The sequence below is a fragment of the Mugil cephalus genome, chromosome 1 (genome assembly GCF_022458985.1).
Source record: "Mugil cephalus isolate CIBA_MC_2020 chromosome 1, CIBA_Mcephalus_1.1, whole genome shotgun sequence".
Classification (NCBI taxonomy): Eukaryota; Metazoa; Chordata; class Actinopteri; order Mugiliformes; family Mugilidae; genus Mugil; species Mugil cephalus.
The window spans coordinates 49,005,746-49,032,515 of record NC_061770.1 but is presented as its reverse complement, the minus strand read 5'-3'; the positions used below and the strand labels follow the sequence as shown (position 1 = coordinate 49,032,515).

Here is a 26,770-nt window from a genome sequence, read left to right as displayed (position 1 = left end):
AACACACCTCAAACTCAGTTGATAAAACCTACCACAAGAGGGAGGTATTACCTTTTTTTTGGAAAGAGGTGGTACTCCGCAATTTTAAAGTTGAATTATTCACAGAATTTTGGACTGATTTCCAAATGGTTTCATTTGTTTAAAACAAAAACAACAAAAAAAAAAAAAAAAAAAAAAAACACGTGCCCACCGCAAACTGTCGCAACACCAACTGTCATGACTGATAGCAGTTACTGTGTCCAATGAAATGGGCCCTCACTGAAGTTTGTGACAGCAGAATGATTCATTTTCTATTATCAAAGAGTAATTTGAGCAGATGTACCACCAGTAGCTGTCTGTTCTCTTGCAAAGCTAATGCAGCTGCAGCTACTGCCTCTCTTCCTTAGTTTTAAATAAAATCACCTTCAGCAACAAGGGTTATAATCAATAGGGACATCAGGGAAAATAAAACTAAAGCAGGCCATAAAATAATCGTGCAGAATTTCTTTAAAATGTTTATAAATCAAAATGCTAAAGTGCATTAGAAGAGCTCACCCATTCTTAGCCTGGGTTTAACAACATTCACACTTGGAGCCAATTTCACTTTGGGCGAGTCCAGATAGAAAGCCTATTACAGTAGTCGAGTCTGCTGGAGATGAAAGCAAGCAGAACCACTGGGCGACAACAGGTCTGGGCGATACTTTCTGCAGTATCTGTGAGCGCTTACCTGTTACCATCTGTTTGAATGTGCAGCCCAATCCATTTTCGCCCAGTAACTGAAAGGTTGGTGGTTCGATTCTGCCCCATCCCTCCTTGGGCAAGACACTTAACCCACCTTGCCCCCAGGTGTATGCTCCCTGGTGTTTGATTGCATGTGAGTGATGTTTGGTGGTGGTCGTAGAGGCCGTAGGCACGGATTGGTAGCCACTTATGTGAGCGAATGAATAATGCAGACAATTGTAATGCGCTTTGAGCGTCTATGATAAGGCACTTTATAAAACCAATGCATTATCATTATTATTATTGTTCTGTTACTTACCGAGTCCAAAAAGAACTACAATCAGGTTCGCCGTCCCTTCCCAAAACCCTTTCACAGTTTATTAATTTTATAAGAATACAGAAGGAATAAGCATATAAAGTATAGACTGTATTAATGATATCTGCATACACATTTAATTTCTATTTCAATTTTTACTCAAAGTCCTCGTGCATCTGTGCTGATTGGGACAGCTCATAACACTATAGATATGCTCTTTGTGTGTGATTAGTGTTGCCATTTGAAGAGTAGAACACACAGTCATCTGTGAAAAAGGAATAATTCATTGTCCTAGAAGAGTTGCCTGATCAGAAACCAAGCAAACAACATATACATTCAGTGAAGTTTGACACAATACTTCCCCTCTAAATTTCAGGTATTCCCACATCAACATTATTTGTCCTGAGTTTATGGCCCCCATGAGTGAAAATTTAGTGTACAGTGAAGTAAAACCGTCAGTTGGATTTGTATTCATGTGTTTGACAAACAAGGCTTACTTAAAGCAATGGAACTTCTGAGTGTCAAGATCCTTTTGACTCGAAAACTTTCACAATAAAGTGACTGCTCTCAAAGGTAATCAAAGTATTATGTGGCAATTGTTTTTCAAAGCAAAGGCGACCAAGCATAGACCCCTGTGGATCACCTCTATTAAACTCAATTTGAAGTGAAATTAAAATCCCTGCAAACTGATGCCTTAAAAGTAATTATTTTTTTTGACTTATGTTCATCTCATATTGTTGATTTGTAATATATATGGATTTCATGCTGTTTACTTTGATGTATATTCCATATTATCTTTATATATATACATACATGTACAGTATATATACACAGCCTTCTGACAAATTAAAGGAATCACCTAAATAAAATAAAATAAAATACATAAGAACAGAATCATCAGAAGGCAGAACAATGTAAATCATAAAGTTAAGCATTATGTGCTAAGATTTGGAGTAATGTTTTCCAAAGCCGTGCTCTACGATACAATTGTCAGACTGCCAAATGAAGCAAGTACGTCGGCCTTCTTATATTGCCTATAAGTGCTAAATAAATCACCTCTGGCGGCACCAATTGCACCTTCTGTTCTCTGATTTTAGAAACTGGGTTTGCAGTGGGTGTTCCCCATTGTTCCCAGGTCATTATTCTATTTTAGTCTCACAAAAGGCTCCTCATCCTTCTCATGCAGCTTTTTACTGGCAGTAAAAAGTGAGGACATTCTGCTGGTTTCCTCGTATCAGAACTGCGGGGCAGTGAAGGCCACATGTCAGAGTATCCAGCCAAGCCATGTACAGAGCGCTTGGGCAATCGCTGTGGGGCACAGGAAGGCTCCTGGAAAGAAGCAGCACATCACATTTAAATTAATACAACAATAAAACAGCAACAACAAAAACGCTGAGATCCAATCTCTCAAATTAATTGTTTTTGTCTAAATCATACTATCATGGAAATAGTTATGGTGTGTCTATGTTTATAGGTCTTTAAACATTTTCACTACCTACATTGGAAAACCATACTTGTTATACATATTTATATACTGCTTTATATCTATTTACATTCACAGTGAGACACTATTCACGTGACATGTCCTCTGTGATTTGAAATCTTATAATTAATTAAATGATTTTTAGTTCCAATAAAGAAAAACTTGAAAGGTTGGGCATACAATGATATATTGATATTTATAGGTTTTCAACTTGAACACCACAATTGCAAACCAGGCCATGTTTTAATGGCTCCTGCAGTCACAATTCAAAATCGATCGATCCCTGATTTGGAAGCGCAGAAATGTAGGACAATGTAGGTCTAATATGCCATCTCCACTAAATGTGCACAATACACAGTAAATACAATGCAGCTTTCAATAACCTGTGTGACATAAATCATATACTCACACAAGCACAAGAGCAGTATGCTGTGAATTCCTCCGGATGATTTCATTTAGCCTCACTTTCCTCTCAGACTGCAAACAGAGAAAATAAAAGTAAGGAAACTGACTAAAATCACACGAAGAGGGGAAATAAGTGTAGTTAAGGGTTACAACATGTTGTTGGATAAGTGGACAAGTATAAACACACACCTTCTGTTTGAAGGCCTCAAATTCTTTGTCAGATATTTTCCATGGTGCGCTTTGTCTCAGCTCCTGAACCGACACGCCTTCTTGCTGTTCATCGTGTAGCCTGAAGGGAGCGACACTGTCCATAAACCTACTTAGGCTGAAAGGGAACAAGAACAGCAAAACAGGTGTCAGTTTGACAGTTTCATTTCCCAGGTTTAAAGCCACTCTGAAGTTGTCATGAGAATTCTTCCTGAAGCGCTAATGCTGTTTAGTTTTCGGTGTATATAACACGGTGAGATTTTCTTGACGTACCTCTTGGCTTGAGGGCGCTTCTCACTGTCCGTCATGACTATAACGTCATTAACATCCAGACGGAACCTCTTCAGCAGAGCAATCATCCTAAAAGAAACAACAATCACGGCTTCAGCATATCAGTTTCCGCAGATCATCAGTCACCCTGATAAAATGATCTTATGAAAAACAATAAATGCAATTGTGTAAATGCCTAAATGCTGATTATTCCAAATTTGTTTGTGTATAGTAATTTTCACCAAGGCAAGAAGCTATTTTGTGCATTTGGCATTTGCATTCTTGTCTTTGAGAGAGAGAGAGAGAGTGTGTGTGTGTGTGTGTGTGTGTGTGTGTGTGTGTGTGTGTGTGTGTGTGTGTGGTGGGTGGGTGCGGGGGGGTAGCTAGCTAGCTCTTCTTGTATCCTCTTTTCAATGACAAATACAGACTAATACCACCAGCCGGCATGAAGAGTCAAGACGAATAAAAGCACTGTAAAGAGTAATATTTTGCAACAATGAAATCTATATTCTTGACATGAATACATATGCTGAGAACAGACAGCTTATGCACTATATACTGCAGATGTGTAATCTGTATAAAAACGGGCTGCAATTCAGCACCATCAATAGCATACAGAGTACTCCACAGTATGTTATAAGATGGGACAGTGCAGAAAAATTAAGTTCAAGAAATAAGTGGTATTTCTCCAAAGTCTTCTCTGTGTACTGCAGCTAAGCTAGGAGTCCATGTTGTTTTTGTCATGTGTCCATTGACAAGCTATGTCCACTTATTTTATACAGTGTATTCTAAAAAAGTTTGGGAATAGATTTTGCCTCCATGCCTTTGAATGCTCCATGACATCAAACAATTCATGTTGGCTTGAGTTTGGAAAACACCAGTGTTGGCAATACAAATACAAACTCTTATGCTTGAGGGTAAAACATAAAAACATACTCATCACGGCCTTCCTCCATGTTTTGCTCATCACCCACGATGAAAACCCTGACCTTACAGTTGTGCCACCGTTTCCTCCTGGTGAGCAGGTAAGGCACCAGTAAAGTTAGACCTTAGGATAAAAGAGAAAGAGAAAGACATTAGCTCAAAGTCCACATACATTACCATTCAAACGTTACATTCTCATTGAATTGAATGAGAAAGTGTGTCCAAACTTTTGACTAGTAGCATATATTTGATTTTATTTTTTCTTACATAACAGTTGTATGTCCAAGATCAAAGGTCTTCAACATTTTTCAGCCCAAGGACTAAGGTCGCCCTAGGTCTAATCAACCAAATATTTTGCAACCCCCCTGCAGTACCTCCGCAGCCCCCCAACGGACCCCCTGCTGCAGACCTATGTCAAAGACCAAAAGCAAGATGCTATGTCAAGGATCACCTCCATCATCAGCTATCCAGTAGACATCGATCGTCTTCCTTCCCTGGTCATTCTGAAACACAGTCTTGATCTGATCGCTGCTGCTTTTATCAGAGATGTCATCAGCTGAAAGAAAAATGGTGTTTGTGACAAAACTAATAAAACTAATAATAATAATTTAAGGAAATGGTGGTTTGAAGCCTCGTTTGAATCCTGAAAACTACTGCTACTTCTCACCTGGTTCCCTCTCGGGAGATTGCTGGACATCATTTTCATCAGATTCGAAGCCCTGGTTCACTGAAGGAAAATATGATATCATTAACCATTTTTTTTTCTTTAACATTCTACTAATTTGTCATGTTGTTATGTTAAAACTGATGTACGTTCAAACCTTCAAAATCAAACTGGTCAAAGATATCTAGTCCGTCCATCATCCTCAAGATGCACAAACAGTAGTTGGAGTCAAAGGTATCACTGGAGGAGAAGTAAGTTTTAAAGAGACGGTTTTACAAAAATGATTCTCTCAAAATTAGTTAGTCATTTGCTGATCATCGCAGCTCTAATTATAAAGATATGGATGGATTACGGTGATATAGAAACACTGCAACTCCAACTTAAAAGTTGGATATAGCTACGGGGCACCTAAAGACTTTTATAGAGGTCTTAAAGTGATGGCCACTAGGTATTGATATTTCCATAATTAATTAACTATTAGGCCCCAAAGAGAGCTGTTTAGGGGTGAGCTGGCTTTGATTGACATGTTCAGTTTATGGTTCTCAGTCAGTTCCACCCTTCGCTCATCTCCAGCTCCTCCCTATCATCGAAATACTTCTGTTAACTAAGGTAACAAGACAGTGATGTCCAACGCTGTCCAGCTTTTTTTTTTCTTTTTTTTTTTTTTTTTTAAATAATAATTTAAATCCCCCATTCACATCCTCATGACCAGCTTACTATATCGTGTTGATATAATCCTCAATGCTTTCAGGAGAACTGTCCCTCCAGTTAGCTTTGAAGCCCAGGACCAGGGTGTTGGGTTTCAGCTTGCCAAGACCGGAAGCCTTGAAACAAAAATGACAAATGGGAACAAATAAAATTGTCATCATACAATATAATATGGATTGTCCATCAGTCTTGCCTTTACCATCAGCCACACATGTGAAAGAAATACAATTAAATCAGATTTCATAGTCAAACACACATACTCATGGCATCTCAAATACTGAATGTACCTGCAGCAAGTGTCGTGTTCCAACTCTGAGGCTGTCAGCAGAAAAGGGTGAATAAAACGAGCGCACCTTCCTCTTGTTCATCCATTTAACCAACCAGTCTGTGGAATCTGCCGAACGTGTCTGCTGGTCCTGCTCCTAGAGGAATCAGGAAGTCAATCATGTCTTTACAAAACAAGGAGGTTTCTTTTTCATTTTCCTTAGGGAAAATTGTAGATCGAATTACCATGACAATGTCTCCACAAATCATGAGGCTTATGTGCTTGGTGAAGGAGCCAACAAAGTCAACCAGTGCTGGTCGCTTGTTTGGAGGTCCAGTCAGGACGAGACACTGAGGTCTGGACAAGGACAGACAACAAGGAGTTCAATTCAAACTTGGAAAAAAATATGATTGCTTAGGCACTTATACATGTCTGTAATGTGTGTTAGTTTTAGGTCACTTGCCTGAAATTCTTGACGTGATCTTCCACACCAGACAGAGACACAGAGTACGACAAAGCCATGTTGTATGTACCTGCCTGGACTGACGACCCCCAGTTCACCTCTGTGGGTTTCAAAAAAAAACAGGTACAAATGAAATATGCGGCAAAGGAAGAAGGAAAACACATTTCTGACATTTTACAACTCTTTTCGATCAGATCTACTTCAGTGTAATCAGAACACAGTTCCCTTATCTTTGCTATTTTTTGACTCACTTGGCTTGTTGTAGTTGATGTATCCAAACAGGAAGAAGATGATACAGAAGGTGATGAGAGCAGCCCACCATGTGAACAGGAACATCAGGACTACAGAGATCACTGCTCCAAACAGAGCGGTCCATTTACTGTAGTAGTGAAAAGCTGGTCTCCAACCTAAAGGAAACAACAATGAGAGACAGAAGATGTTGGATCTCTGATCTTACATGGTCACAGAGTCACAGGGTTCTTCACAGTCATTTTAATGTTTCTAAACCCCTTTCACATCGGGCGAAAAACAGGTGAAAGGGTACCTAGCAATCGACTCGGGATTTTATCGGCTCGACTTGATGCGGTTTGGACATTCTGATTTTGTCACTCGACAGCTTGACAGACTGCATCATTGTAGAAGCTTCGGCTCAAAAACAAATTTTGGTCTACTCCCATAAAGACTGATCTCTGAAGGGCAGAGATTTTTATTCATTTTTTTCAATCAAATTAAATGTGTTGTTACACAATCGTTAATGGAAGCACATAGGTGAATTAGTCATATGTCATGTTTAGGAAATTGCACCGATTGGGGAATATATATGCCACTGTGTTTATATACAGTTAATATCGCGATATCCCACATTTTTTTAACGATCATGGCAGCACTCTGCATCCACGGAAAAGAGGAGATTCAGCAGTAGATATCAGGCTCCGTGCAGGACATAGTGATTTTTTCAAATATCGGCAGCCTTTTGAAAGAGTGGGGGTTTGACTGGTCCATTCTTCAGGTCATCGACAAACAGAAAGCATTAAAAAAATACAGGATGAATTTAGGATGATGGCGCCGATTGTTTATCTGCAATGTACACGATGATGTATGAGGGAAAACAAAGACCACGCAGCCCTCACAGCAGGATGTCCGACCCGGGTCTGAAAATGCTGGGTCAATGCTGGGCCAAGATTTTTGATGTGAAAGCAGTATAAGATATTGAACTTTGGAATTGGGTGCATTGATTTAAATTGAAGGACTTGTATGTGCTGTCATGTAGTGTGAGTTGGTAACTCACCAGGGGAGTTGGTGATTGAAGCGTGAAAGCAGCTAAAGTTTATAAGACTGTAGGAACACAGGAAGAAGTTGGAGATCAAGGCTGCAATAGTGTTGAGCTCAGCTGTAATGACACAGGAAAGAAGAATCAAAAATGCATTACAAATTCAGAGCTGGATAAGGTGACCATAAAAGTAATGAAAACACATTATTGTATAGATGTCCTTTTACAGCATAACAACATGGTGACAACCCTGGAATACACCCACCAATAAGAATGAAGGCCACAGAAATGATGTAGCAGAGTAGATAAGCCCGGTACGGCTCATCATTCTTCCCATAGCCCTTTGCAAAGAACCCAATGTATGGGTAAAGGTTGTCTCTGCACAGACACTGAAAAATAAAACAGGAAACATAGCCTCATAAATCAAATGCTTTATCTCTATCCAGTTTAATTTGCTTAAGGACACCACAAATTCTGTGTCTGAAAGGTGACATTTGCATGATGTTGAGTTGTAAATCTATCTCACATTTTTGAAATTATTATTTTAAAAAGAGGTTAAAAAGTTGTTACACTACCAGTCAAAAGTTGGACACACCTTCTCACCGAAATGAATGAGAATGTGCGACCAAACTTCTGACTGGTATGAGCATACTGCAGCTAAAGCTTTAACATGCAGTGTCTTCCTACTTCAGGGCAAGAATCTGGCACTCATACAATATAATCTTTCAAAAATATACATATGAAGTCATAATAATGGGGGAAGTTCATTTGTCTTTCAATAGTTAATTGTGTCCCTATTTTTTTTTATTTACTTTTCTTTACTGGACAGGTACATGTCAGCGTTTCTCACCTGAAAGACTTTAGGGGCAGAGACGAGAAACCCAAGAGCAGATGATAAGCTGGCTGCAAAGACACCAGCAGTGATAAGGTAGTAGAAACCAGAAACCTGGCCCAGCACCTGATTGGAATAATCATAATGAGCACAAAATGGACATTTTGGCATTTAAAGGCTCAGTAAATCTATTTTTTCTTGCTTGGACATGTGTGGACATGCTTATGCAAACCATTTCAGTTCTTTCATCCTGCAACAGCCTCCACCAGCTTGGTATGAGGGCACTAGCTAACCCTAACCTTAACCATAATCCCACTGTCATCAAGAGTCAATGTCAATGTCAATGTCATGTGGCATGGATAAAATAGCATTTCTTTATCAAAATCCGATAAAAAAAAAAAATAAAATAAATAAATAAAAAAATAAAAATTGGACTATCATTCAAATACTTTAATAACGAATACTATTGTGAATCTAAAACAAACAACCAACTTAAAACTGACACACTTTGCATTACAAAAGAGCTTTGTGGTACCTTCAAATTGTTGGCTAGGCCATATTCACAAGACTTTGACTGAATGCACTCTGTGAAGTTCCAGCCCAAGTTACATGCCAGCCCCACGCAGTCGTCAGTTGCATTTCCAGACAGGATGTCGGTTATATTTCCAGAAGCATCCCGCACTACACATGATGCTGGAGGAAAAAGAATATGTAAATATGATTATCATCTTGTGGTTAAATTAAAGAAACATCACAATCTTATTGATTTATCAGGATTCATTCAATTTCCTTTCATAGTTTGACATTCAACTAAGTTCCTTTGCTCCTTCTGCTTGCAAGTCATATTTTAGACACTTTAAAAGCTGCTTAATCAATTGTCTACTACAGTTTACTTGTTAGGCCACCCTGAGTTAAGACTACAACATTCCATGTTTCCTGTTCACCAGGAGCAAGCAGTCTATATAAAACAACAACATCTGAAATGAGTAACTCACCAACAGTTACCGAAATCACTAAATAGCTGACTGTAGTCCAAAAGATTGCTGCGAGGGTGCCTTTAGGGATAGCTGAGGCAGGGTCCTACAATACGGAATCACATTCATTACACAATACAGATTCAAGCTCCTGTAGTTCCTGTTATAGTGTGAGGAATAATATATTGCTCTCTTCATTTGTGTCATACTTTGAGGTCTCCGGAGATGTTGGCTCCAGACAGGATGCCGATGGCGGAGGGGAAGAAAATGGCAAACATCTGGAAAAAGTTGCCTTCAGGTCCTCTCCAGTTTGGTGTCAGGTTCTCTATGAAAATCTCACCTGTAGAAGATGCCGGATTTCAGAGGCATTGTATTAAGGAAACATATGCTAATAAATAAATCTTTATACATCCGACAGAGGCAAAATCACGAGAAGCAAAAACCTACTGCGGTATCCAAAGATGCCCTGGGCATTTTTCTCTGTAGTGGGTGGGATGATTGTGCCCACTATGTAGTTGGAAAATGAGATCATGAGCACTAGAAAGAACAAAATCTGGGTCTGTGAGACCAAGACAAACAGAAAGAGTTAGCAAGAGGAAAAGAAATTTATGGCTTAACTGAATAAATAAAATGAAATGCCTCAGGACACGCTCACCTTGGACTCCCACTCCATTCCAGCCATTGAAATGAGCAGCAGAATCGTCACAGTGATCACACCCACAATACGGACATCGTTGATGGAATCGACCATGACGACATCAAACTCCTGCAATAATCAACGAAATTATTCACACACAAAACATTTACTTCCAAATAACTGATGACATGCAGAAATTCAGAGAACAGTGAAGGTAACAATCAGCCTACCAGCATTAGATCACGGACTACCTCTGCAAAGCCGACAGTATTGAGTGCACAAGCCAGTGCGTTGGCAAAAGAAAATACCATCCCAATAGGTCCTCCAATTTCAGGGCCAAGAGAGCGGGAGATCATGAAGTATGCCCCTCCTGAAAATTATTTTACGACCAGAAATAACATTGAAATTATATAAGACATTATCTAAAATTAAAAACCATTATGACGTTAACTAACCTGAGATCACCCTGCCATTGGTGGCAATGGCGGAGATGGAGAGTGCAGTTACCGAGGTCACCGTCACAGACATGAGAATAATAACCCAGGTCAACACTAGGAATTAAAAGAACAACAGAAGTCTGTATCATGATTTCATCATCAATGCTGTTTTTATTTAAGTTATGGTACGTTTCTATGTGATCAATAATGAGGATTTACCATACAGTATGTGCTCATATCTTTGAATACATCATGGATCACTTCTTTTTGTACTCTTTCATCACAACTGCGTCAACATTTTGCCTTTTAATTCTAGGAATCATGGCCAGGTTGGCTCCAAGTTGCAGTTTTGGTTGTTTATGTTCTGGGCTGTGGTCTCCACATCGACCACTCCCGACTCAATTGTTTGGTCAATATGCTCTTATTCGATCAAATTCTCACAAGGAAAGGTATGTCAGCAGCCTTTAAAGATTAATCCACAGTTTTCAGTGGCAGGAGAACAGAGACTTTGAACTTGCTCAGCATAATGCAGACAGCTATGTTGAACATATTTTGCTTATCAGTAAACATGGCATTTAAAAATGGTAGGCTAACTTGTCTTGTTTATTTAAAAACTCTTGTGGCATTGCGTGTGAACATGTCAGGCTAATGATACCACCAAGTAGGGTGCAATCAGTGGACTGTGACTGATGTATTTCAGAAATAACAAATCGTGAACTGAAGAGTAGATCGGATGTCATCCAAGACTCTATACTGCCCTACCAAGGATTTGTTTTTCCAGTTTTTAACAAATAACCCAAAACAAGTCCTGACCTATACTTGCAATCGGTGGTAAATGCAGAGAAAATGAAAGTATGTACTCTGCATTTTTCTCAAACCCATATGACCTTTTCCTGGTGGAGTGCAGGGGTAAAACCTGGGTGTTACAGGAAGAAGAACCAACAGCACTGAATGATTGGAGGAATGGATTATGTGATGACTCACAAATGCCTGCCTGGGAGGTGATCCACGACAGACGGAGGAACAGGATGACTCCCCAGATATTCAGCATGCAACGAACCTGTAACCAGAGTTCCATGAGACTGGTGATATTTGTAAGACACTTCCAAAAACCAGGTGATTCATTCAAATACAGTCTGTAAAGTAGACTTAAATACACAGAAGCTTCACTCACCATGACTCCGATTATCCATCCAAATCGGACAGGAGCTTTTGCCGTAGGGTCTTGGGGGTCTTCATTTCCACTGTCTGTGACCGGCAGGCTGCTAACTCCTGAGTCCGTGGTGGAGTTTGCTGCCTCCATTCCTACCTCTACTTCCTGATAACAATACAGACAATATGTTTAATTTGATCATAACAACTCATAAGAAAGGCCCCCAACATAGAGGTATCCACTTTGCTTGAAAACTTACATCAAATGCTCTGCGGAGAACCTCCAGAGAGGGTCTGCTCTTCGTCTGGCGTGGAAGTGAACTGGCATAATTATCCAGCTGTGGCACTAGGTCTATGGTGCTATAGATGGAAGGTCTCCGCAGCTCTACCCTCGAGCCTCTGCGCTCAGACGTGCTGTTGGACAGGAGTTCCAGGCAACAATTTTACGAAAACCAATACTGTGGCAAACGCTGAAGTTAATTTGTTACTGTCAAAAGCTGCAGTTCAATGAATGGGAACTAGATGTTGCTAATATCTATTGTCCTGATGTGACTGGCATTAGCATTATTCTAGTTTCTTATAAGTCAATTAGTAGCCTTAGAAGACATCGTTAAGTCCTAAATGAGATCATAACAAAACCGTAAGAGGTTTGGTAAAGGTGAAAGTGGACACAAACCTGGATTCTTCATCTGAGACCATGGTTGGAGGTATTTGGCCGTCACCCTGTCTGGCATTGCCATTAAAACGGTTTGACGAGTACCTAGGAGGTCCCTCTTCATTGGTTGAGAAGCGAACACGGTGGAGAACGCCTGGGCCTAACCCATTTGTTCTGGACGTGAATTGCCCCATTGGCACGTTCCTACTGACTCCTGTGGAACAAGGTGGAAAATGTGTTCTGTGCTTTTAAAACTCCATCACACTTTCTTAGGTTTTTAAGGCAAATGTTAGCTAGCCTATTTCCTTACATTTACTTTCCTTACTTTCCATCCTTACTTTTCAACTGTCAAGTATTCATTTTGGTCTTTGCTTTATTTTCTACTTGAGAAACCCATGAAAAAAAAAAAATTTAACAGCCAAGTACCCAGTCGCTATAGTGCTTTAAACTTTACGGATGAAAACAAGGCTCATGAGAAACAATACCAATAACAAAATCAAAGCTAAACTAAAAGAGGCTGGGAAGGGATCTTGAGTATATAGCAACAGTAATACTATTTAGGTCATACTGTTAAAAGGAAATCTCCCTTGACTAATTACTCATTGAGACTGGCTATAACCCATTTAGTGTTGAATGCAAAAGCAGTGTGTGGGAGCGTCCTTTTACGCCTGCATAACAAATAGTGAAAGTCTTGTCCCTAACCTGTAAAACAGCCTTAACCAAACCGAAATGTTATAAAATCAGTAGTTAGTGATGGATTATGGGCCCATTTTATATAGAAGCATTACTAGTATCGATGTTATAAAATGCTCCAAATATATTCCACCTAATGCATTGGTCACGGCTCTGTTAATCACGATTAATGTTTTAGTCAACACTTTTAAAATCAACAACGATAACCTAAAAGATATCCCATAAGTACAAATAATATCAAGCACTGCAATGAATCTGACATTCTACATTTTTTTAAACTCTTAATGTAAATTACAGTATTTCATTATGTACTCACAGATTTCTCCTTTTCCCGATGAATGAGGTGTTCAACAGATGAAATATATTCCTTCTTTCACTTCACGCTGAACCTCTTGAAATTTATACCTTTGGCATAGTAGGTGACATCCCCTCCCATTTACCTCATCTTCCTCCCTCCTCCTCACAGACACACACAAACACCCTATCATTTTCTTGTCTACACACGCACACACACATGCACACATAGAATTTAACATCACCTCTGCAAAGTTTTTGGTTCTGCAAATTGAAATAAACCATTATTATAAAAGGTTATTATATTTTGTTCTTGGAACCTGCAAACACTTTCATTTTCATTTCAATCTTGCGTTAGAAACCATATACAGTTTACCAATTGTTAGCTCATTGCACAGATTTAAACTATCTTTTCACAGTATTATTTTATGACCACCTGTATATTCACCAACAATATTCAATATCTGGATTCTGGTAGCTGATCTATTGGAAAACAAATCTTGGTCACACAACACAGGAAGTGTGTGCCATGATTCTGGCAGCGGCAAAGTTTGGAGTAAACAGAAGAATACGCGGGTGGTTAGTGGTAGCCAGCTGAACAGATTTTACAAAGAGGAATATATTTCCTATGTACTGTAAACTCAAAGTACAGATTCAAAGAAACATATGTGCTTTGATTTTTATTATCTCCTGATCTTCGTCTGAATCACAGTTGTAGACAAACCTAATGTGTCTAAATTACCAGTTGCATTATTTCTGTCTTTATTGCACACATTGAGTAATCACTCACACTCATCAGGCTGGCAAAAGTCAGTCAACCCTTTAAATTGGTGACCTGTAGAAGGTCCTTTAGCAACAACAACTTCCAGAACATGTTTCCTATGTACAGAAATTAGGAGAAGTTGGGGCCATTCTTCCATAATAAAACCATTTCAGGTCAATGTTTGCCAATATTTCTGTCTGCCTTGTCTGCCAATATATCACTATAACCCTTGGGTTTTTCATAACCCGTTAGGACTCCTTACCTGGAAATTGGAGTCTTTTGGTGAAGCCAGTTATATTTTCCCTCTGCGATAGGCTGGCGACCTGTCCAGGGTGTACCCCGCCTGTCGGCCGATGCCAGCTGGGATAGCCTTCAGCAACCCCGCGACCCTAGTGCAGGATTAAGCGATACGGAAGATGAGATGAGTTATATTTTTATATTTTGAATAATGACATGTTTAGTCACACCGTGTTGGTCTAAAACTGTGACTTAGATGAAGATAAGACTGCATTTTAAGGGTGCTGACATAGTGGTGGTTTGGCATAAAGCTTGATTAAACATGAGAATAATTCCAAATATTGATATTTCAGAGATGAGGCAACAGCTGAGTTGTGACTTTTCCAGAACTGTTGACTGTACGTGAGCCAGCAGTGTTTACTACATCAATAATGCAAAATAAAATATCAGGGCCCCCTATTGTATGCTATTCTGTCCTGTTGCCTTCCAACTTCTCAACCCAGATTTTACAGAATTCTCTTTAGCTAAATGTCTGCTTAAAAACAATCAATATCTATTCAAACTTAGCTAATAATTGTCTTATCTGAACACATTATGCATGTAAGAGATCGTAAGGCAGAATAAGGACACACTCATATACATACATGCACATTTTTATGTTTTATATTATACTGCTCAAAAAAAGGGGAACACTAAAACACATCCTAGATCTCAATTAATTAAATATTCCAGTTGAAAATCTTTATTCATTAAATAGTGGAATGCATTGAGAACAAAACATAAAAATTATGAATGTTAATCATAATTATCCCATGGAGGTCTGTATTGAATCATATTCAAAATAAAAGTGGGAAATCACATAGGCTGATCAAACTTCAGTGGAAATTCCTCAAGACAAAATGAGGCTCAGTAGTATGTGTAGCCTCTATGTGCCAGTATGACCTCCTTGCAGCGCCTGGGGATGCTCCTGATGTCCTCCTGAGGGATCTCCTCCCAGACCTGGATTAAACCATCAGCCAACTCCTGGACAGTCTGTGGTGCAACGTGGCGTTGGTGGATGCAACAAGACATGATGTCCCAGATGTGCTTGATTGGTTTCAGGTCTGGGGAACGGGCAGGCCAGTCCATGGCATCAATGCCTTCATCATGCAGGAGCCGCTGACACACTCCTGCCACATGAGGCCTAGCATTGTCATGCATCAGAAGGAACCCAGGGCCCACTGCACCAGCATATGGTCTCACAGTGGGTCTGAGGATCTGATCCCGGTACCTTATGGCAGTCAGGGTACCTCCGGCTTGCACGTGGAGGTCTGTAACTTCCTTCAAAGAAATGCTTCCCCACACCATTACTGACCCCCTGCCAAACTGGTCATGCCAGAGGATGTTGCAGGCTGCATAATGTTCTCCATGCTGTCTCCAGACTCTGTCACGTCTGTCACATGTGCTCTGTGTGAGCCTGCTCTCATCCGTGAAGAGCACAGGGCACCAATGGCAAGTCTCCCAATCTTGGTGCATGGTGTTGAGCTGCAAGCACAAGCCCCACTTGTGTACGTCGGGCCCTCATGGAGTCTGTTTCTGACAGTTTAAGCAGAAACATGCACACTAATGGCCTGCTGGAGGTAATCTTGCAGGGCTCTGGCAGTGCTCCTCCTGTTTCTCCTTGCCCAAAAGAGGAGGTAGTGGTCCTGCTGCTGGGTTGTTGTCCTCCTACAACCTCCTCCATTTCTCCTGTTGTACTGGTCTGTCTCCTGGTATCTCCTCCATGCTCTAGACACTGTGCTGACAGACATAGCAAACTTTCTTGCCACAGCTCGCATCCTGGACGAGCCGCACTACCTGAGCAACTGCTGTGGATTGTAGGCACCCCCTCATGCTAACTCTTGGGGTGAGATCACTGACAAAATGCAGACATGACCAAAACATCAGCCAGAAAGGACAAGAACAGAGGATGGTCTGTGGTCACCATCTGCAGAACCACTTCTTTACAGGGGTTGTCTCGCTAACTGCCTCTCATTTCCACCTGTTGTCTGTTCCATTTGCACAACAGCAGGTGAAATTGATTCACAATCAGTGCTGCTTCCTAACTGGACACAGAAGTGTGATTGACTTGGAGTTACATTGTGTTGTTTAGGTGTTCTGTTTATTTATTTATTTTTTTGAGCAGTGTATATTTCTTTTGTCTGTATACATGTAAATGCAAAGCAGTTTATCGAAAATAAAATGAAGTCCTGTTGACTTTTCCCTTTGGTTTAAAGAAAATGGGCCTTCGAGGACTCCATACTGAGCACTTTTTTTTCAAGGTGGAAATTTCCTTCAGCGTGTTCTTCATAGTGCCAGTACTGTGCTATAATTAAACCCACTCGATTGCCTTCTACATGCTCATAATGCCATTGTGCCCTGGTCAAAGTCACTTGTTACACCCACACTGGTAGAGAAAACAGCAAGGTAGGTGTCTATGAAACAAAATGAGATTTATAAAAGAAAGGAGTCCTCTCAGCTCCTGTTACTACGTCTGTTATCGCTGAGCATGATTTTTTATTAGTTTTTTATATATATATTAGTATTTTCTAAACATGATACTGTCAGAATTACCTACAGCCTTCCATATATTGTCCTCTGTAGGGGAAATTAGGATTGTGCAAAAGAGGGCAGTTTATATTTTGACATGTTTAACTGTTGCAGCACTGTGTACTTGTGTGAACTTACGAGTGTTGTCATAATGACAGTGTTGACACAGTATATTGTGTAGGCGAGGTTACGTTTACAAAGCATAAGAGACAACTCAGGGATCAAGAGGGCAATCAATGCGTGTCTAATGTCAAAGTAAATACGTGCAGTGACTATGTACACGACATTTCCTGGAATGCTCCCTACTGTCCCTGTTCTTTTCTTATCTTGGCTCTCCCTTTTCCTCCTTTCTTTCTTTGCACAATCCACTTTGACAGTGTAGCTGCCTGCATCATCACAAACAGGTGGGCCAGGTGATAGTGGATTGGTTATGGAAAGACGTCAAGTAAGAGGCGGAGATATGGGTGATGTCAGGCGAAAATCAACCCCAGGAACTCTCCACCGGAACCAAAAACATGCTACGGAGACAGAATTAAAGCATACACCAGATGCTAAATCTAATCGCCATCAACACCACCACTCTGATATCTTCTCCTACACCCTCCCCTCACACTCTGAAACCCTTTTCAATCGTTTACAAAGCCTCTGGGAGGAAAAACTACTCCTGGACTGCACCTTTACCCTGAAAGGAAACTCCTTCCACAGTCACAGGATCGTGCTGGCAGCTAGCAGCCAAACCCCCAACGCATTTATAGGTTCAAAACAAATGTCTGAAGCAGCGAATTGTTTGTCCCCCATTGGCTTGAGGGCAGCTTTGGAGTTTGCATATACTGGACGTGTGGCCGTGGACTTGAGTAAGGAGGGGGTGATGGAGGAGGTGCTGAATGCTTGTCAGTGTCTAGGGATGGAGAGGCTGATGGAAAGGTGCACATCAAAGGTCACGACCTCTGTGGCAACAGAGAGAGACAAGAGCATTCGGGTCATTAAGGACATGTGGGAGAGAGGGGTAGGGTGTGATATCACAATACAAGCAGAAACTGGAGAGAGCTATTCAGGTAAGATGCAAACAAAGAAGTTGTCCTGACTTTCCTCAACAGAAAATAATAACTGTTTGGTTGTTCAGTGACTAAAATGGCCTACATTACATCTAAGTTGTGTGCTGTAATCAGAAGGTACACTGATGGTTATGTGATGTTGTAGTTCATGTAGGGTGTCATCATCATTAGCAAATAGCCAGATGAACATGGTAGTGGGTGTGTACTGTGCCATTCATACTCCTTCCCATGGTTAATGGGAATAAATAATGTATTCCTGATGCCACCTAGGTAAATGTATCAAACTTCTGCCAACAAACAAGAATTTCTCAACTACAAAAAAGATTATCTCGGCTTGAGGCTAGCTGCTCAAGGCTACTGTACATTAGTCTGAACCACAGAATTTCGAAAATAGTAAGGAATCAAAAAGACTGTAAATCTGCTCAAAGCACCTTTAACCACACCTAAAACTCCCAACAAACCTTTCCATCAAGTCGAAGGGTTGTGTTATTCTGCTAGCAGTTCAGTGCTACATCACCTTCAACCGCACCTGAAACCTTGGCCATCTCTTTGACAACAGTGAAAGAATGTCTGGCAAAAGAAGATCAGCTCAGCTTGGGGTTAGCAGCTTAAGGCTTCAACCAGCAAAACACCCTCAAATCAAACTTTTGTCATTAAATAAAATGTTTTCGTCCAATATAATTGTTGTTTATTAGCTTATTCTATAAGATTGTATTACCTGAAATCGAAATTTAGGTATTGACTATTGAGCGTAGTAGTCGGTTAGCAAATAGCATTTAGGTAGTAGCATAAAATACACAAGTCTGCAAGCTAGTGAAATATTGTTCTCCTGATACACTAACACCATGTCACGTATGTGTGGGTGATACTTCCGTTTGCGCCTCCTTAGTTACATATTTAACTACATTTCCTTTTGTCACTTTCCCAGAAGTGTTGATACACTTGTTGTTTTCAGCTCTTCAGATTATGCAGGTAGCCTGTCGCTACTTTCTCCTCACTAGCAACAAGCAAAAGTTTTTCCACTCATAAATGATGAGTCACTCCTTCACTCATGAGAAGGAATGTTGTAACTAACTACTATTATTTCTCCATGACACACGCTCACCTTACATGTTCTGCTGTAAGGGAGACAAACTTCCACAACTGAAGGACATAAACTGCCATTTATGAAAGAGGCACTCTCTGGAATGGAAATGTGTCATATGATAGTGATTATATTGTAAATGCATTCCTCAGAAGGTCATTGCTGGATGGAGTCATGCAGAAATACTCTCTGGATGTTCTTGAGATGACTATTCACTGTAATTTATGGAGCACTTCCAATAAGGAGGCCTCTTATCTATTTTAATCCCCTTTTCTTGTTCATATCTTCCCCACCTGTTCCCCTCTCTCCCTCTGTGTCTTCTTACAAGACTATTCTTCTTTTAACCTTCTCCCTGCCTTTCCTTTCAGCACATCGCGTAGTAGTAGCAGCAGGTGGGGACTATTTCCGGGCGCTGCTGTGCGGAGGGTTACGAGAGTCACGTGAGGATGTTGTATGCCTCCGAGGGGTGCCATCTTGGGTGATTGAATCCATACTAAGGTTCATCTACACAGGTCAGCTAAGACTGAGCTGGAACCGGGTTTGGGAGATCACAGATGCACTGATTCAGTTTCAGCTGGAGGGGGCGCTCTCGCTGTGCATCAACTTCCTGCAGGAGAGAATGGATGAAAGCACCTGTCTAGATGTGCTGGTCCTGGCTGAGAACTATGGGCTGGTGCAGCTGGGACAGGCTGCAGAGGAGTATACCCTAGCCCACTTTCAGTGCATCTCTGGTTGGGAGAAGATCAAGGATATCCCCTGTCCCCTCCTGGACAGACTGCTTGAGAAGGACTCACTGTGTGTGGAGAGTGAGGTAGTATTCTTATATATCTTGTTCCTGTTTTTTCTGTCTATTATCTACCTATTACCAAATGTATAATACATCAACTTTGCATATTATTCTGTGATCTTTTAGCATAATGCCAGGTTATGACCTACCCTCTCATGTCTTTTGACTGCAAAGATAAATCAAAGACAATGACAGGCACTGGCAGTGGTTTTACAACCTAATCATAAAACTGCACCTGCAAGCTACTGCTATTAATTGGGAACGTGCTCTTATGCAATGTTGCCAGAAGCATTTATGATCTATAGCTCCAGGAATTAATAGACTTTGGCGACATCTGGTGGTTAAGTCTAAAAAAAGTCAAAACAAAGGCAACTGGCCTTGTTTGAGTTTTCTTAAAGACCATTCACACCTAAACTAAACAAGCCTCTTGGGTTCTGGTTTTCTAACTTTACTCGGAGGGGTGGTAGAATGTCAAATAAGTCCAGTTGCCTTTGTTTTAAATACACCATGACCTGGATCAGTGAGAATCTTCAGGAACACAAGAGGTAGACAGTATTAGTTTGTTTGTGTATTTTATATTATTATACATAGAACTGAAAAAGCAACTTGGATGAGTAGCAAGATGTCTTCTAGAAATTCTAGAAAGTCCAATTGCCTTTTTTCAATGCCTCTTGGACTAAAGATAGAACTTTACAAACCTTTACCATCCCTAAAACTGTTTGTTTTACTGTGAAAACTTTAAACACTTGTTGTATATTAATGTGCTGAAGAAAGAAGTGATCATCGCTGACAAGTCTTATCTTGCATTTAAAAAGGTTTATTTACAAGATAGAATGATTTCAAAATCACAGCCGAATCTGAGAGAGCTTCCAGCCAATCGTCGAATCCTCTCTCCCATTCAGCTCCTACAGACCCCTTATATATGGTTCTTATCCCCAAGAACCCCCTTTCACAAACACAACTTGTCTCCTTATGTCTAGCAGTTTTACGGGCTCACAACTGGTACATCACCCTTTAACCTTTAAACTTTATATAGACATCCCCAAAAAGGAAACAAATACTAAGAACGAATGGAGAGGACCATATACTACACACTTAATAGGAATTTCTGTTGAGAGATTCTAAAGTCGTAGAGTCAACTGTATACAAATTTGGAGGTGCCTCGTTTTTTCATCCCTAGATTGTTGTATTCCGGACAATAGTGAGCTGGGTTGAAGACAACCTTAAAGAAAGACTCCCGTGTCTGCCAGGTCTACTCCTCCGAGTTCGTATCCCCCTTCTCAACTACTCTGACCTCCAGGAGGCCCTAAGCTGCAGCCTCTTATATAGGAGCCCCGGGACCAGAGTGATATTAAAGGCCCTTAAAAGTTTTACAGATGGACATTATAAAGGACCCGAATGCCGACCTCGTACTGCAAACCAGGTAGTAGTCAGCAGTTGTTTCTAATTCATCTCTCCGTAGAAATGTGTTCAACTGGTTATAGTTTCCACTTTTCAGGTCCTGGTTTTAGTTGGTGGCGATACTGTTGATGATGAATTCCAGAAGAGGGTTCCCAGCCAGATGTTGTGGTTCGCTCAACAGTTCCACCGTGGGCCTGGCCTAATCAGAAGCATAGACTGGAAACAATATGCAAAGGTCCCTGAACCGGCCCGCTTCAGACACTGCGTCTGTCTCCTCAACAACAAACTCTACATCCTGGGAGGACGGAAGTACTATGGAGCCTTGGATATCCTTAAGTCTGCAGTGAGGTAGATTTGCATGGAGAGAAAATGGTGTTATATCTTAAAATTTGGGACTTGGGATATTCCAAAAAAATGGGTTTTGTTTGAGTACTCCACAGTCCTCATTTGACAACAAGGGGACGCTATTCATTTGTTTTTTGTTATTTTTTAATTAATCTTGAAAGGCAGGGATGGAGCCATAAATATGACCATTTAAGAAACTTTTATTTTGGTTTATAACTTAAATCATCTAAATTCTTGCCTCATACTTTTCTGTTGATCATCTTGTCAAAACACGCCAGCTTTCCTCTCTACATGGCCAACAATATTTTTCATTACAAGAAAACCAGAAGGCTGAGATGTGCACATTTTTGTCTGTGAGTGTTGCTGTTTGTGTTCACTTTCCACAACCGCAGAAGAAGTGTAGTTGACTCACCCATAGCTACAGTGTCTCCTCCTGCATAGTTGCCAATAGTAGTAGTCTTCTGTTCATGTCGAGATTATAATAAGCAACAGTCTACAAAATTAAACTTACATTTTGCCATCGTAGCTGTTTCTCATCAGTCGGTAATTGCACCTTAATCAACACAGCTACACGGTTCTTGTTAGTGGGGAAAGCTATGGGCAGTTTTTTAGAGAATTAAGAATTGCTTTCCCCCAGTCCATGATTGATGTGCCTTGAGCAAGCATCTAACTGCCTCAAACACACCCACAGCTGCTTGAAATAATGATAAATGCCGAGATCCCCATGAGCATTATGTTAATTTGTTTCTGGTAGACACCTTTAAACATGCTCAAGGTTGTAGGGATTGTGATAATGTTTGAACTATTTGCACATTTTTCCGTTTGAATGTAAACCATTCAGATGCAACCACCATCCCTCTCCTCAGGTTTGACCTGACGCATTGTAAATGGGAACTGCTGCCTGACATGCTGTGTCAAAGGGACTACTTTTCTGCTGTGTGCGTGGACGGGAAGGTTTTTGCAATCGGCGGAAACCGTGATGATAGCCAGTACCAGGACACTGTGGAGTACTACACTCCTGAAGAGAACACCTGGAGGTAAAGAACATGCTAACCAAACCTGAAGAGAGAGGGATGTCTGAACTGTATTTTAGGGAATCCTGGGTTGGACTTCAATGAAACATGCTATAGAATCAGCGGACTACATTATTCGCCTCTTTTAAGTCTTTGCATATTTCTACTATACTTAAATACCTCTGTGGTCGCAATAAAAGGTATTACTTTAGGATAATTATTAAAACAAAACTTTTGAGATTATATATGTGTACTATAGAAAGTTTAAAGATTACTTAAACTGTAAGGCTGTCTAACGTTTCCTGCAGGCCAGCTCACCCCCTGAAGACAGCTGTCTGCGGTCACGCTGCAGCTGTACTGGATGGGCAGATCTACATCTCCGGTGGCTGTGACCCCCATCACAGTTGCCTCTCCTCTATGTGGAACTACCACCCTTCGCATGGCTGTTTTCCAAGAGCACCCATGACGGCGGGAGCTGGACGTGCCGGCCACATCATGCTAGCATACGGGAGGGGGCTGGTGGTCGCTGGAGGGCTGCAGCCATTCCGGATGGGCTTTGAAGACCAACTCCTCTGTGAGATCTATAACCCAACACATGACACCTGGTCCTCTTTCCCCACCCTGCCTCGACCACATCTGTGCCCAGGAGCAACTGTGCTTGATGGACGGGTGTATGTGGTGGGAGGGTCTTCAGCAAACACAGCTAGGGATACTAACTGGGTGCATTGCTATGACCCCAAGGAGGAATGTTGGGAAAATCTAGGTGCTATGCCATACCCATACGCTGATCTCGCAGCATGTTCCCTGCCTTTTCCTGACCTGGTTAATTAGGATTAGAGTCCTTTAAACATATTCTGAAGAAACTTAAATGCCTAGCATGAGTTTATGAACTACGATAAACAAACGTTGTTTTTTGGGTTTTCTTTTAGAAGTAGTAAATACATCCAATGATGACCTCAGTAAGTGAACAATGATATTATACTTGCCAAACAAAGACAGTGAAGCATAGGTCAATTTTACATTGCAGACCTGCAGGCTTAAAAATATTGATTTGCTCGCACTTCTCAGGGCTGGCGAGAACTGGAGCATGGACTGCACCTGCAGCAAAGAGGAAAAGACTGAAGGCTGGTTCACAGCTAAATACAGCAGAGGTGAACTGAAGAACTGGCAATGAGTGGGAGAGTTGCAAGCCCTTAAATAGAGTTCCAGGCTTGAATGCATGACTGGAAGCAGGTGAGTTAGTAGCTCAGGCCTCACATATCGCACTTTAGCGCCTCCCATTAGCACACCTTAGACCAGTGATTCCCAACTACTGTGCCATGACACATGGCCCATGAGAAATTACCAGTTGTGCCACTGGAAATTATCCAATTTCACTGGTCAGATATATCTACATATATATATATATATATATTATTTTTTTTTTTTTTTACTGCAAAAAATGATTTGTCTGTGCCAGCAAGATATATTGACAGGCAGAACAATTAAATTGTCTTCCACTAGGTGGCACATGGGGGATGGTGGATAATTACGTTTTTTTTTTTTACAACCGCTATGACCCATTTGTCAGAACCTTACACAATTTTTTTAAACTGTTAACGTACATCACACCTGAAACACACAATCCCCAAACAGTTAATTTCATGCTCAAAATCATGCAGTGTAACTAAACACAGACACATATTTCCAAAATACAATAATACACTAATACAGTTCACCAAATCTACCAAAGCACTGACGTTGACACGTTGTTTTCCAACAGAAACATTTAATCAGTCACAGCACAGTGTCATAAAAACACTGACAACTGACGGAATAACACAAACTGAATCACTTTACATGTGTCAAATCTACTTTTTTCCTTTTTCTTTTGCAATCAACAGATTATTGTATTGATCATACATGTAAATTAATGTTTGCCATTCAGCAACAGAAAAAGTTGTCATGTCACTGTGAGACAGTGGTGACAGCAGTGGATAAATACTTGAAAAGCAAAAGCACTCAATCCAAACTGAGTCCTGGAGGAAATTCTGACCCAAATGAAGGCCCTAGTATGGGTAGTGGCCAGAAGAAATTAAAAAAAAAAAAAGTTGAGCTCAAGACAATACTATTAAAGTTCTCTTTCCTTTGGATTTCCTTTTACTGAGCCATGGTTCCAAGTAGACTTAAATGCCATCTCCAAACAAAACACCCTTCCCTTCAAAACAAAAACACTGTTGTTCAATTGTTTAACTGCGTGAATAGACTGTGAAAGATGCAGCTTTATACCATATGATGGTGACGAATGAGAGAGCTCCCAAGGCTAGTTATCAAGTTGCTGAAATTAAATGTAAAGTGTAAATGAGCTGGGCATTTAAAGCATGACAGTCATAAAAACTAAAAAAAGACAGAGACTCAGAGCCGTTAAAGAAGATCTTTTTGTGTGTCTTTCCTCAATTCCTGTGAGTGTATCAGCTTTGTGTTAACTAAACAGGCCCTGATTTCACAGAGATTTCACAGAGAGCAGATGATCATTGTTTCATTATTTGTACTTTTTGTGACATTTTTACTTGGTGGCCTGCCATGGGATTTATCTAATGTAAAATATGTACCATGCCTCAAGAAATTTTGGGAAACACAGACAGGAACACAGCAGTGCTGACCAGCAGGGGGGGCACCAGAGGGCGCTGCTGTGCAGGGGAGGATTATAAGCTTCCATATGTTTTCCTGTGTCAAAAATGTTGTTTTGCAGTTAATAAATAATAAACTTCGTCCCCAATTAAATGTTTGCAGTTTTCATTTGATGAACACAATTTCCTTTTTGTAGTGTAGTTGTGTGTGAATAGTTCGTTGTGCCTGATGCAACGTCCCAGACTCTCATTGCCGCCTGCTTCTCACAGATTTTGCTATCTCGGCTAACTTACATGATGTAACATGGCTAATTCATATTTCATTCATTTCACGATGAATTGAGTTAACTACCTGGCTAGTGTGCAATTTAGGACTTCACTATTTGAGCAGACGTTGGAGATAAAAGGTTCGGGAGCACATTGACCGGAGCATTTAATAATTTCTCAAGGAGGAAAAGACAACAATAGGTCATTCAACCAGGAGTGATTTAAGCAGAAGACTTGGTTAACCGGGGACTTGGTGAGTCTAATTTATTTTTAATCTAAATAGAATTGATAATGTAGTTTACATTTTGTTTAAATTAGCATGGAATTTGTGTAATGCGTTGCTGGCGATACGTGTGTGGGGGACACAACCTCTGGTGCACTGCCTTTACCTGTCTGTGGTGCTGAAATGGCTGTTTGGCTGTGGTATACTGTGTGTGGTTCTCCAACCTGCCCATGATTCCTCTTATACTCTTAAACTGTCGCATATGATCATCGGCTATATCTTGTATTATCAGATTCTACGTATTTGTATCTCTGATTTATCTTTGACAGAAGTTTGTTGAAAGGGAGTTTTTCCTTCACACTGTCGCCTTCAGGCTTCCTCTGGAGGTTTCAGGCCGGTTTCAGACCTAGGACCCTGAGCTGAAAAGGGGGCCTCCCAGGGACTGCTGACATTCAGTCAGTAATCAACGACACAACTTGAAACCCTCTTAGACACCACACTGCAACAAAAACACATTGGGAGTCTCCCTTATGGGGCCTGCACCGACCTAAAAAATAACAAGAGGAGGATGAAAAAAAAAATCAGACAGTGGTAAGCATGAATGTGTGTTATGTTAAAACTAGTTATTGGCACAGGCTACTTTGTCCCAGTCCCACCAACCATCAGAAATGTGTGTATTTAAAAAGAGAACTGTAAATTGTGTGTTCAATGCACAACAGCTACTAACACTAGTTAGACAGTGGACCAGCTTGAAGCTCTCAAAGTCTCGAGATATCTGTCGGAATTTGTTGGAGAGATGTGTATCATAAAATAATGACATCAGTTTTGTTGCCAGTAGTTGTGTACACAGAACACTGTGCCTGCAATACGTTGTTGCTAACATTGATAAAACCAACATCTATTCTGCATATACATGTGTGTGTGTGTGTGTGTGTGTGTGTGTGTGTGTGTGTGTGTGTGTGTACATTGAAGTTGTTGTTCATATTAATTATTTCACAGAGACCTTAAATGTTGAGTACACACTTCTGTACTTCCGTACAATAATTGAGCTTTTTTTCCCCTTCCAGATG

At 40.6% G+C, this 26,770-nt stretch overlaps 2 protein-coding genes across 3 annotated transcripts; one reads left to right on the top strand and one right to left on the bottom strand.

The window, feature by feature from the left end:
- Positions 1 to 1,044: 1,044 nt before the first annotated feature.
- On the bottom strand, positions 1,045 to 13,443 carry slc12a10.1 (solute carrier family 12 member 10, tandem duplicate 1). Its single transcript, XM_047581132.1, has 28 exons — positions 13,371 to 13,443; positions 12,383 to 12,575; positions 11,967 to 12,120; positions 11,729 to 11,872; positions 11,539 to 11,614; positions 10,573 to 10,668; positions 10,348 to 10,487; positions 10,136 to 10,246; positions 9,928 to 10,039; positions 9,690 to 9,820; positions 9,502 to 9,586; positions 9,042 to 9,199; positions 8,525 to 8,632; positions 7,940 to 8,063; positions 7,693 to 7,794; positions 6,656 to 6,811; positions 6,405 to 6,504; positions 6,187 to 6,298; positions 5,964 to 6,098; positions 5,686 to 5,792; positions 5,126 to 5,208; positions 4,972 to 5,031; positions 4,756 to 4,860; positions 4,317 to 4,428; positions 3,384 to 3,470; positions 3,093 to 3,228; positions 2,908 to 2,975; positions 1,045 to 2,344 (listed from the first exon to the last, which is right to left on the bottom strand). The coding sequence occupies exons 2-28, from the start codon at positions 12,553 to 12,555 to the stop codon at positions 2,206 to 2,208; spliced, it is 3,114 nt and encodes a 1,037-aa protein (XP_047437088.1). The 5' UTR covers positions 12,556 to 12,575; positions 13,371 to 13,443; the 3' UTR covers positions 1,045 to 2,205.
- Positions 13,444 to 16,707: 3,264 nt separating this feature from the next.
- Positions 16,708 to 25,364, top strand: LOC125005657 (kelch-like protein 33). 2 transcript variants are annotated; one of them, XM_047581179.1, is made up of 8 exons: positions 16,708 to 16,793; positions 17,294 to 17,971; positions 19,424 to 19,866; positions 21,023 to 21,265; positions 21,341 to 21,591; positions 22,455 to 22,625; positions 22,910 to 23,175; positions 23,670 to 25,364. In XM_047581179.1, exons 2-8 carry the CDS (start codon positions 17,347 to 17,349, stop codon positions 23,759 to 23,761), a joined length of 2,091 nt encoding a protein of 696 aa, XP_047437135.1. In that variant the 5' UTR covers positions 16,708 to 16,793; positions 17,294 to 17,346; the 3' UTR covers positions 23,762 to 25,364. The 2 variants fall into 2 exon arrangements, with proteins under 2 accessions (XP_047437135.1, XP_047437129.1); XM_047581173.1 differs by having other exon boundaries at positions 22,910 to 25,364.
- The last annotated feature ends 1,406 nt before the right edge of the window (positions 25,365 to 26,770 follow it).

Coding starts and splice junctions, on each gene's coding strand:
- slc12a10.1 (XM_047581132.1), bottom strand. CDS start 12,555: ATGGGGCAATTCACGTCCAGAACAAATGGGTTAGGCCCAGGCGTTCTC. Junction 10,488..10,572: donor CAATGGCAGGGTGATCTCAG/GTTAGTTAACGT, acceptor AATAATTTTCAG/GAGGGGCATACTTCATGATC. Junction 6,812..7,692: donor TTCAATCACCAACTCCCCTG/GTGAGTTACCAA, acceptor TGTTTCCTTTAG/GTTGGAGACCAGCTTTTCAC.
- LOC125005657 (XM_047581173.1), top strand. CDS start 17,347: ATGGAAAGACGTCAAGTAAGAGGCGGAGATATGGGTGATGTCAGGCGA. Junction 19,867..21,022: donor CACTGTGTGTGGAGAGTGAG/GTAGTATTCTTA, acceptor TTTCATCCCTAG/ATTGTTGTATTCCGGACAAT. Junction 22,626..22,909: donor CCTGAAGAGAACACCTGGAG/GTAAAGAACATG, acceptor CGTTTCCTGCAG/GCCAGCTCACCCCCTGAAGA.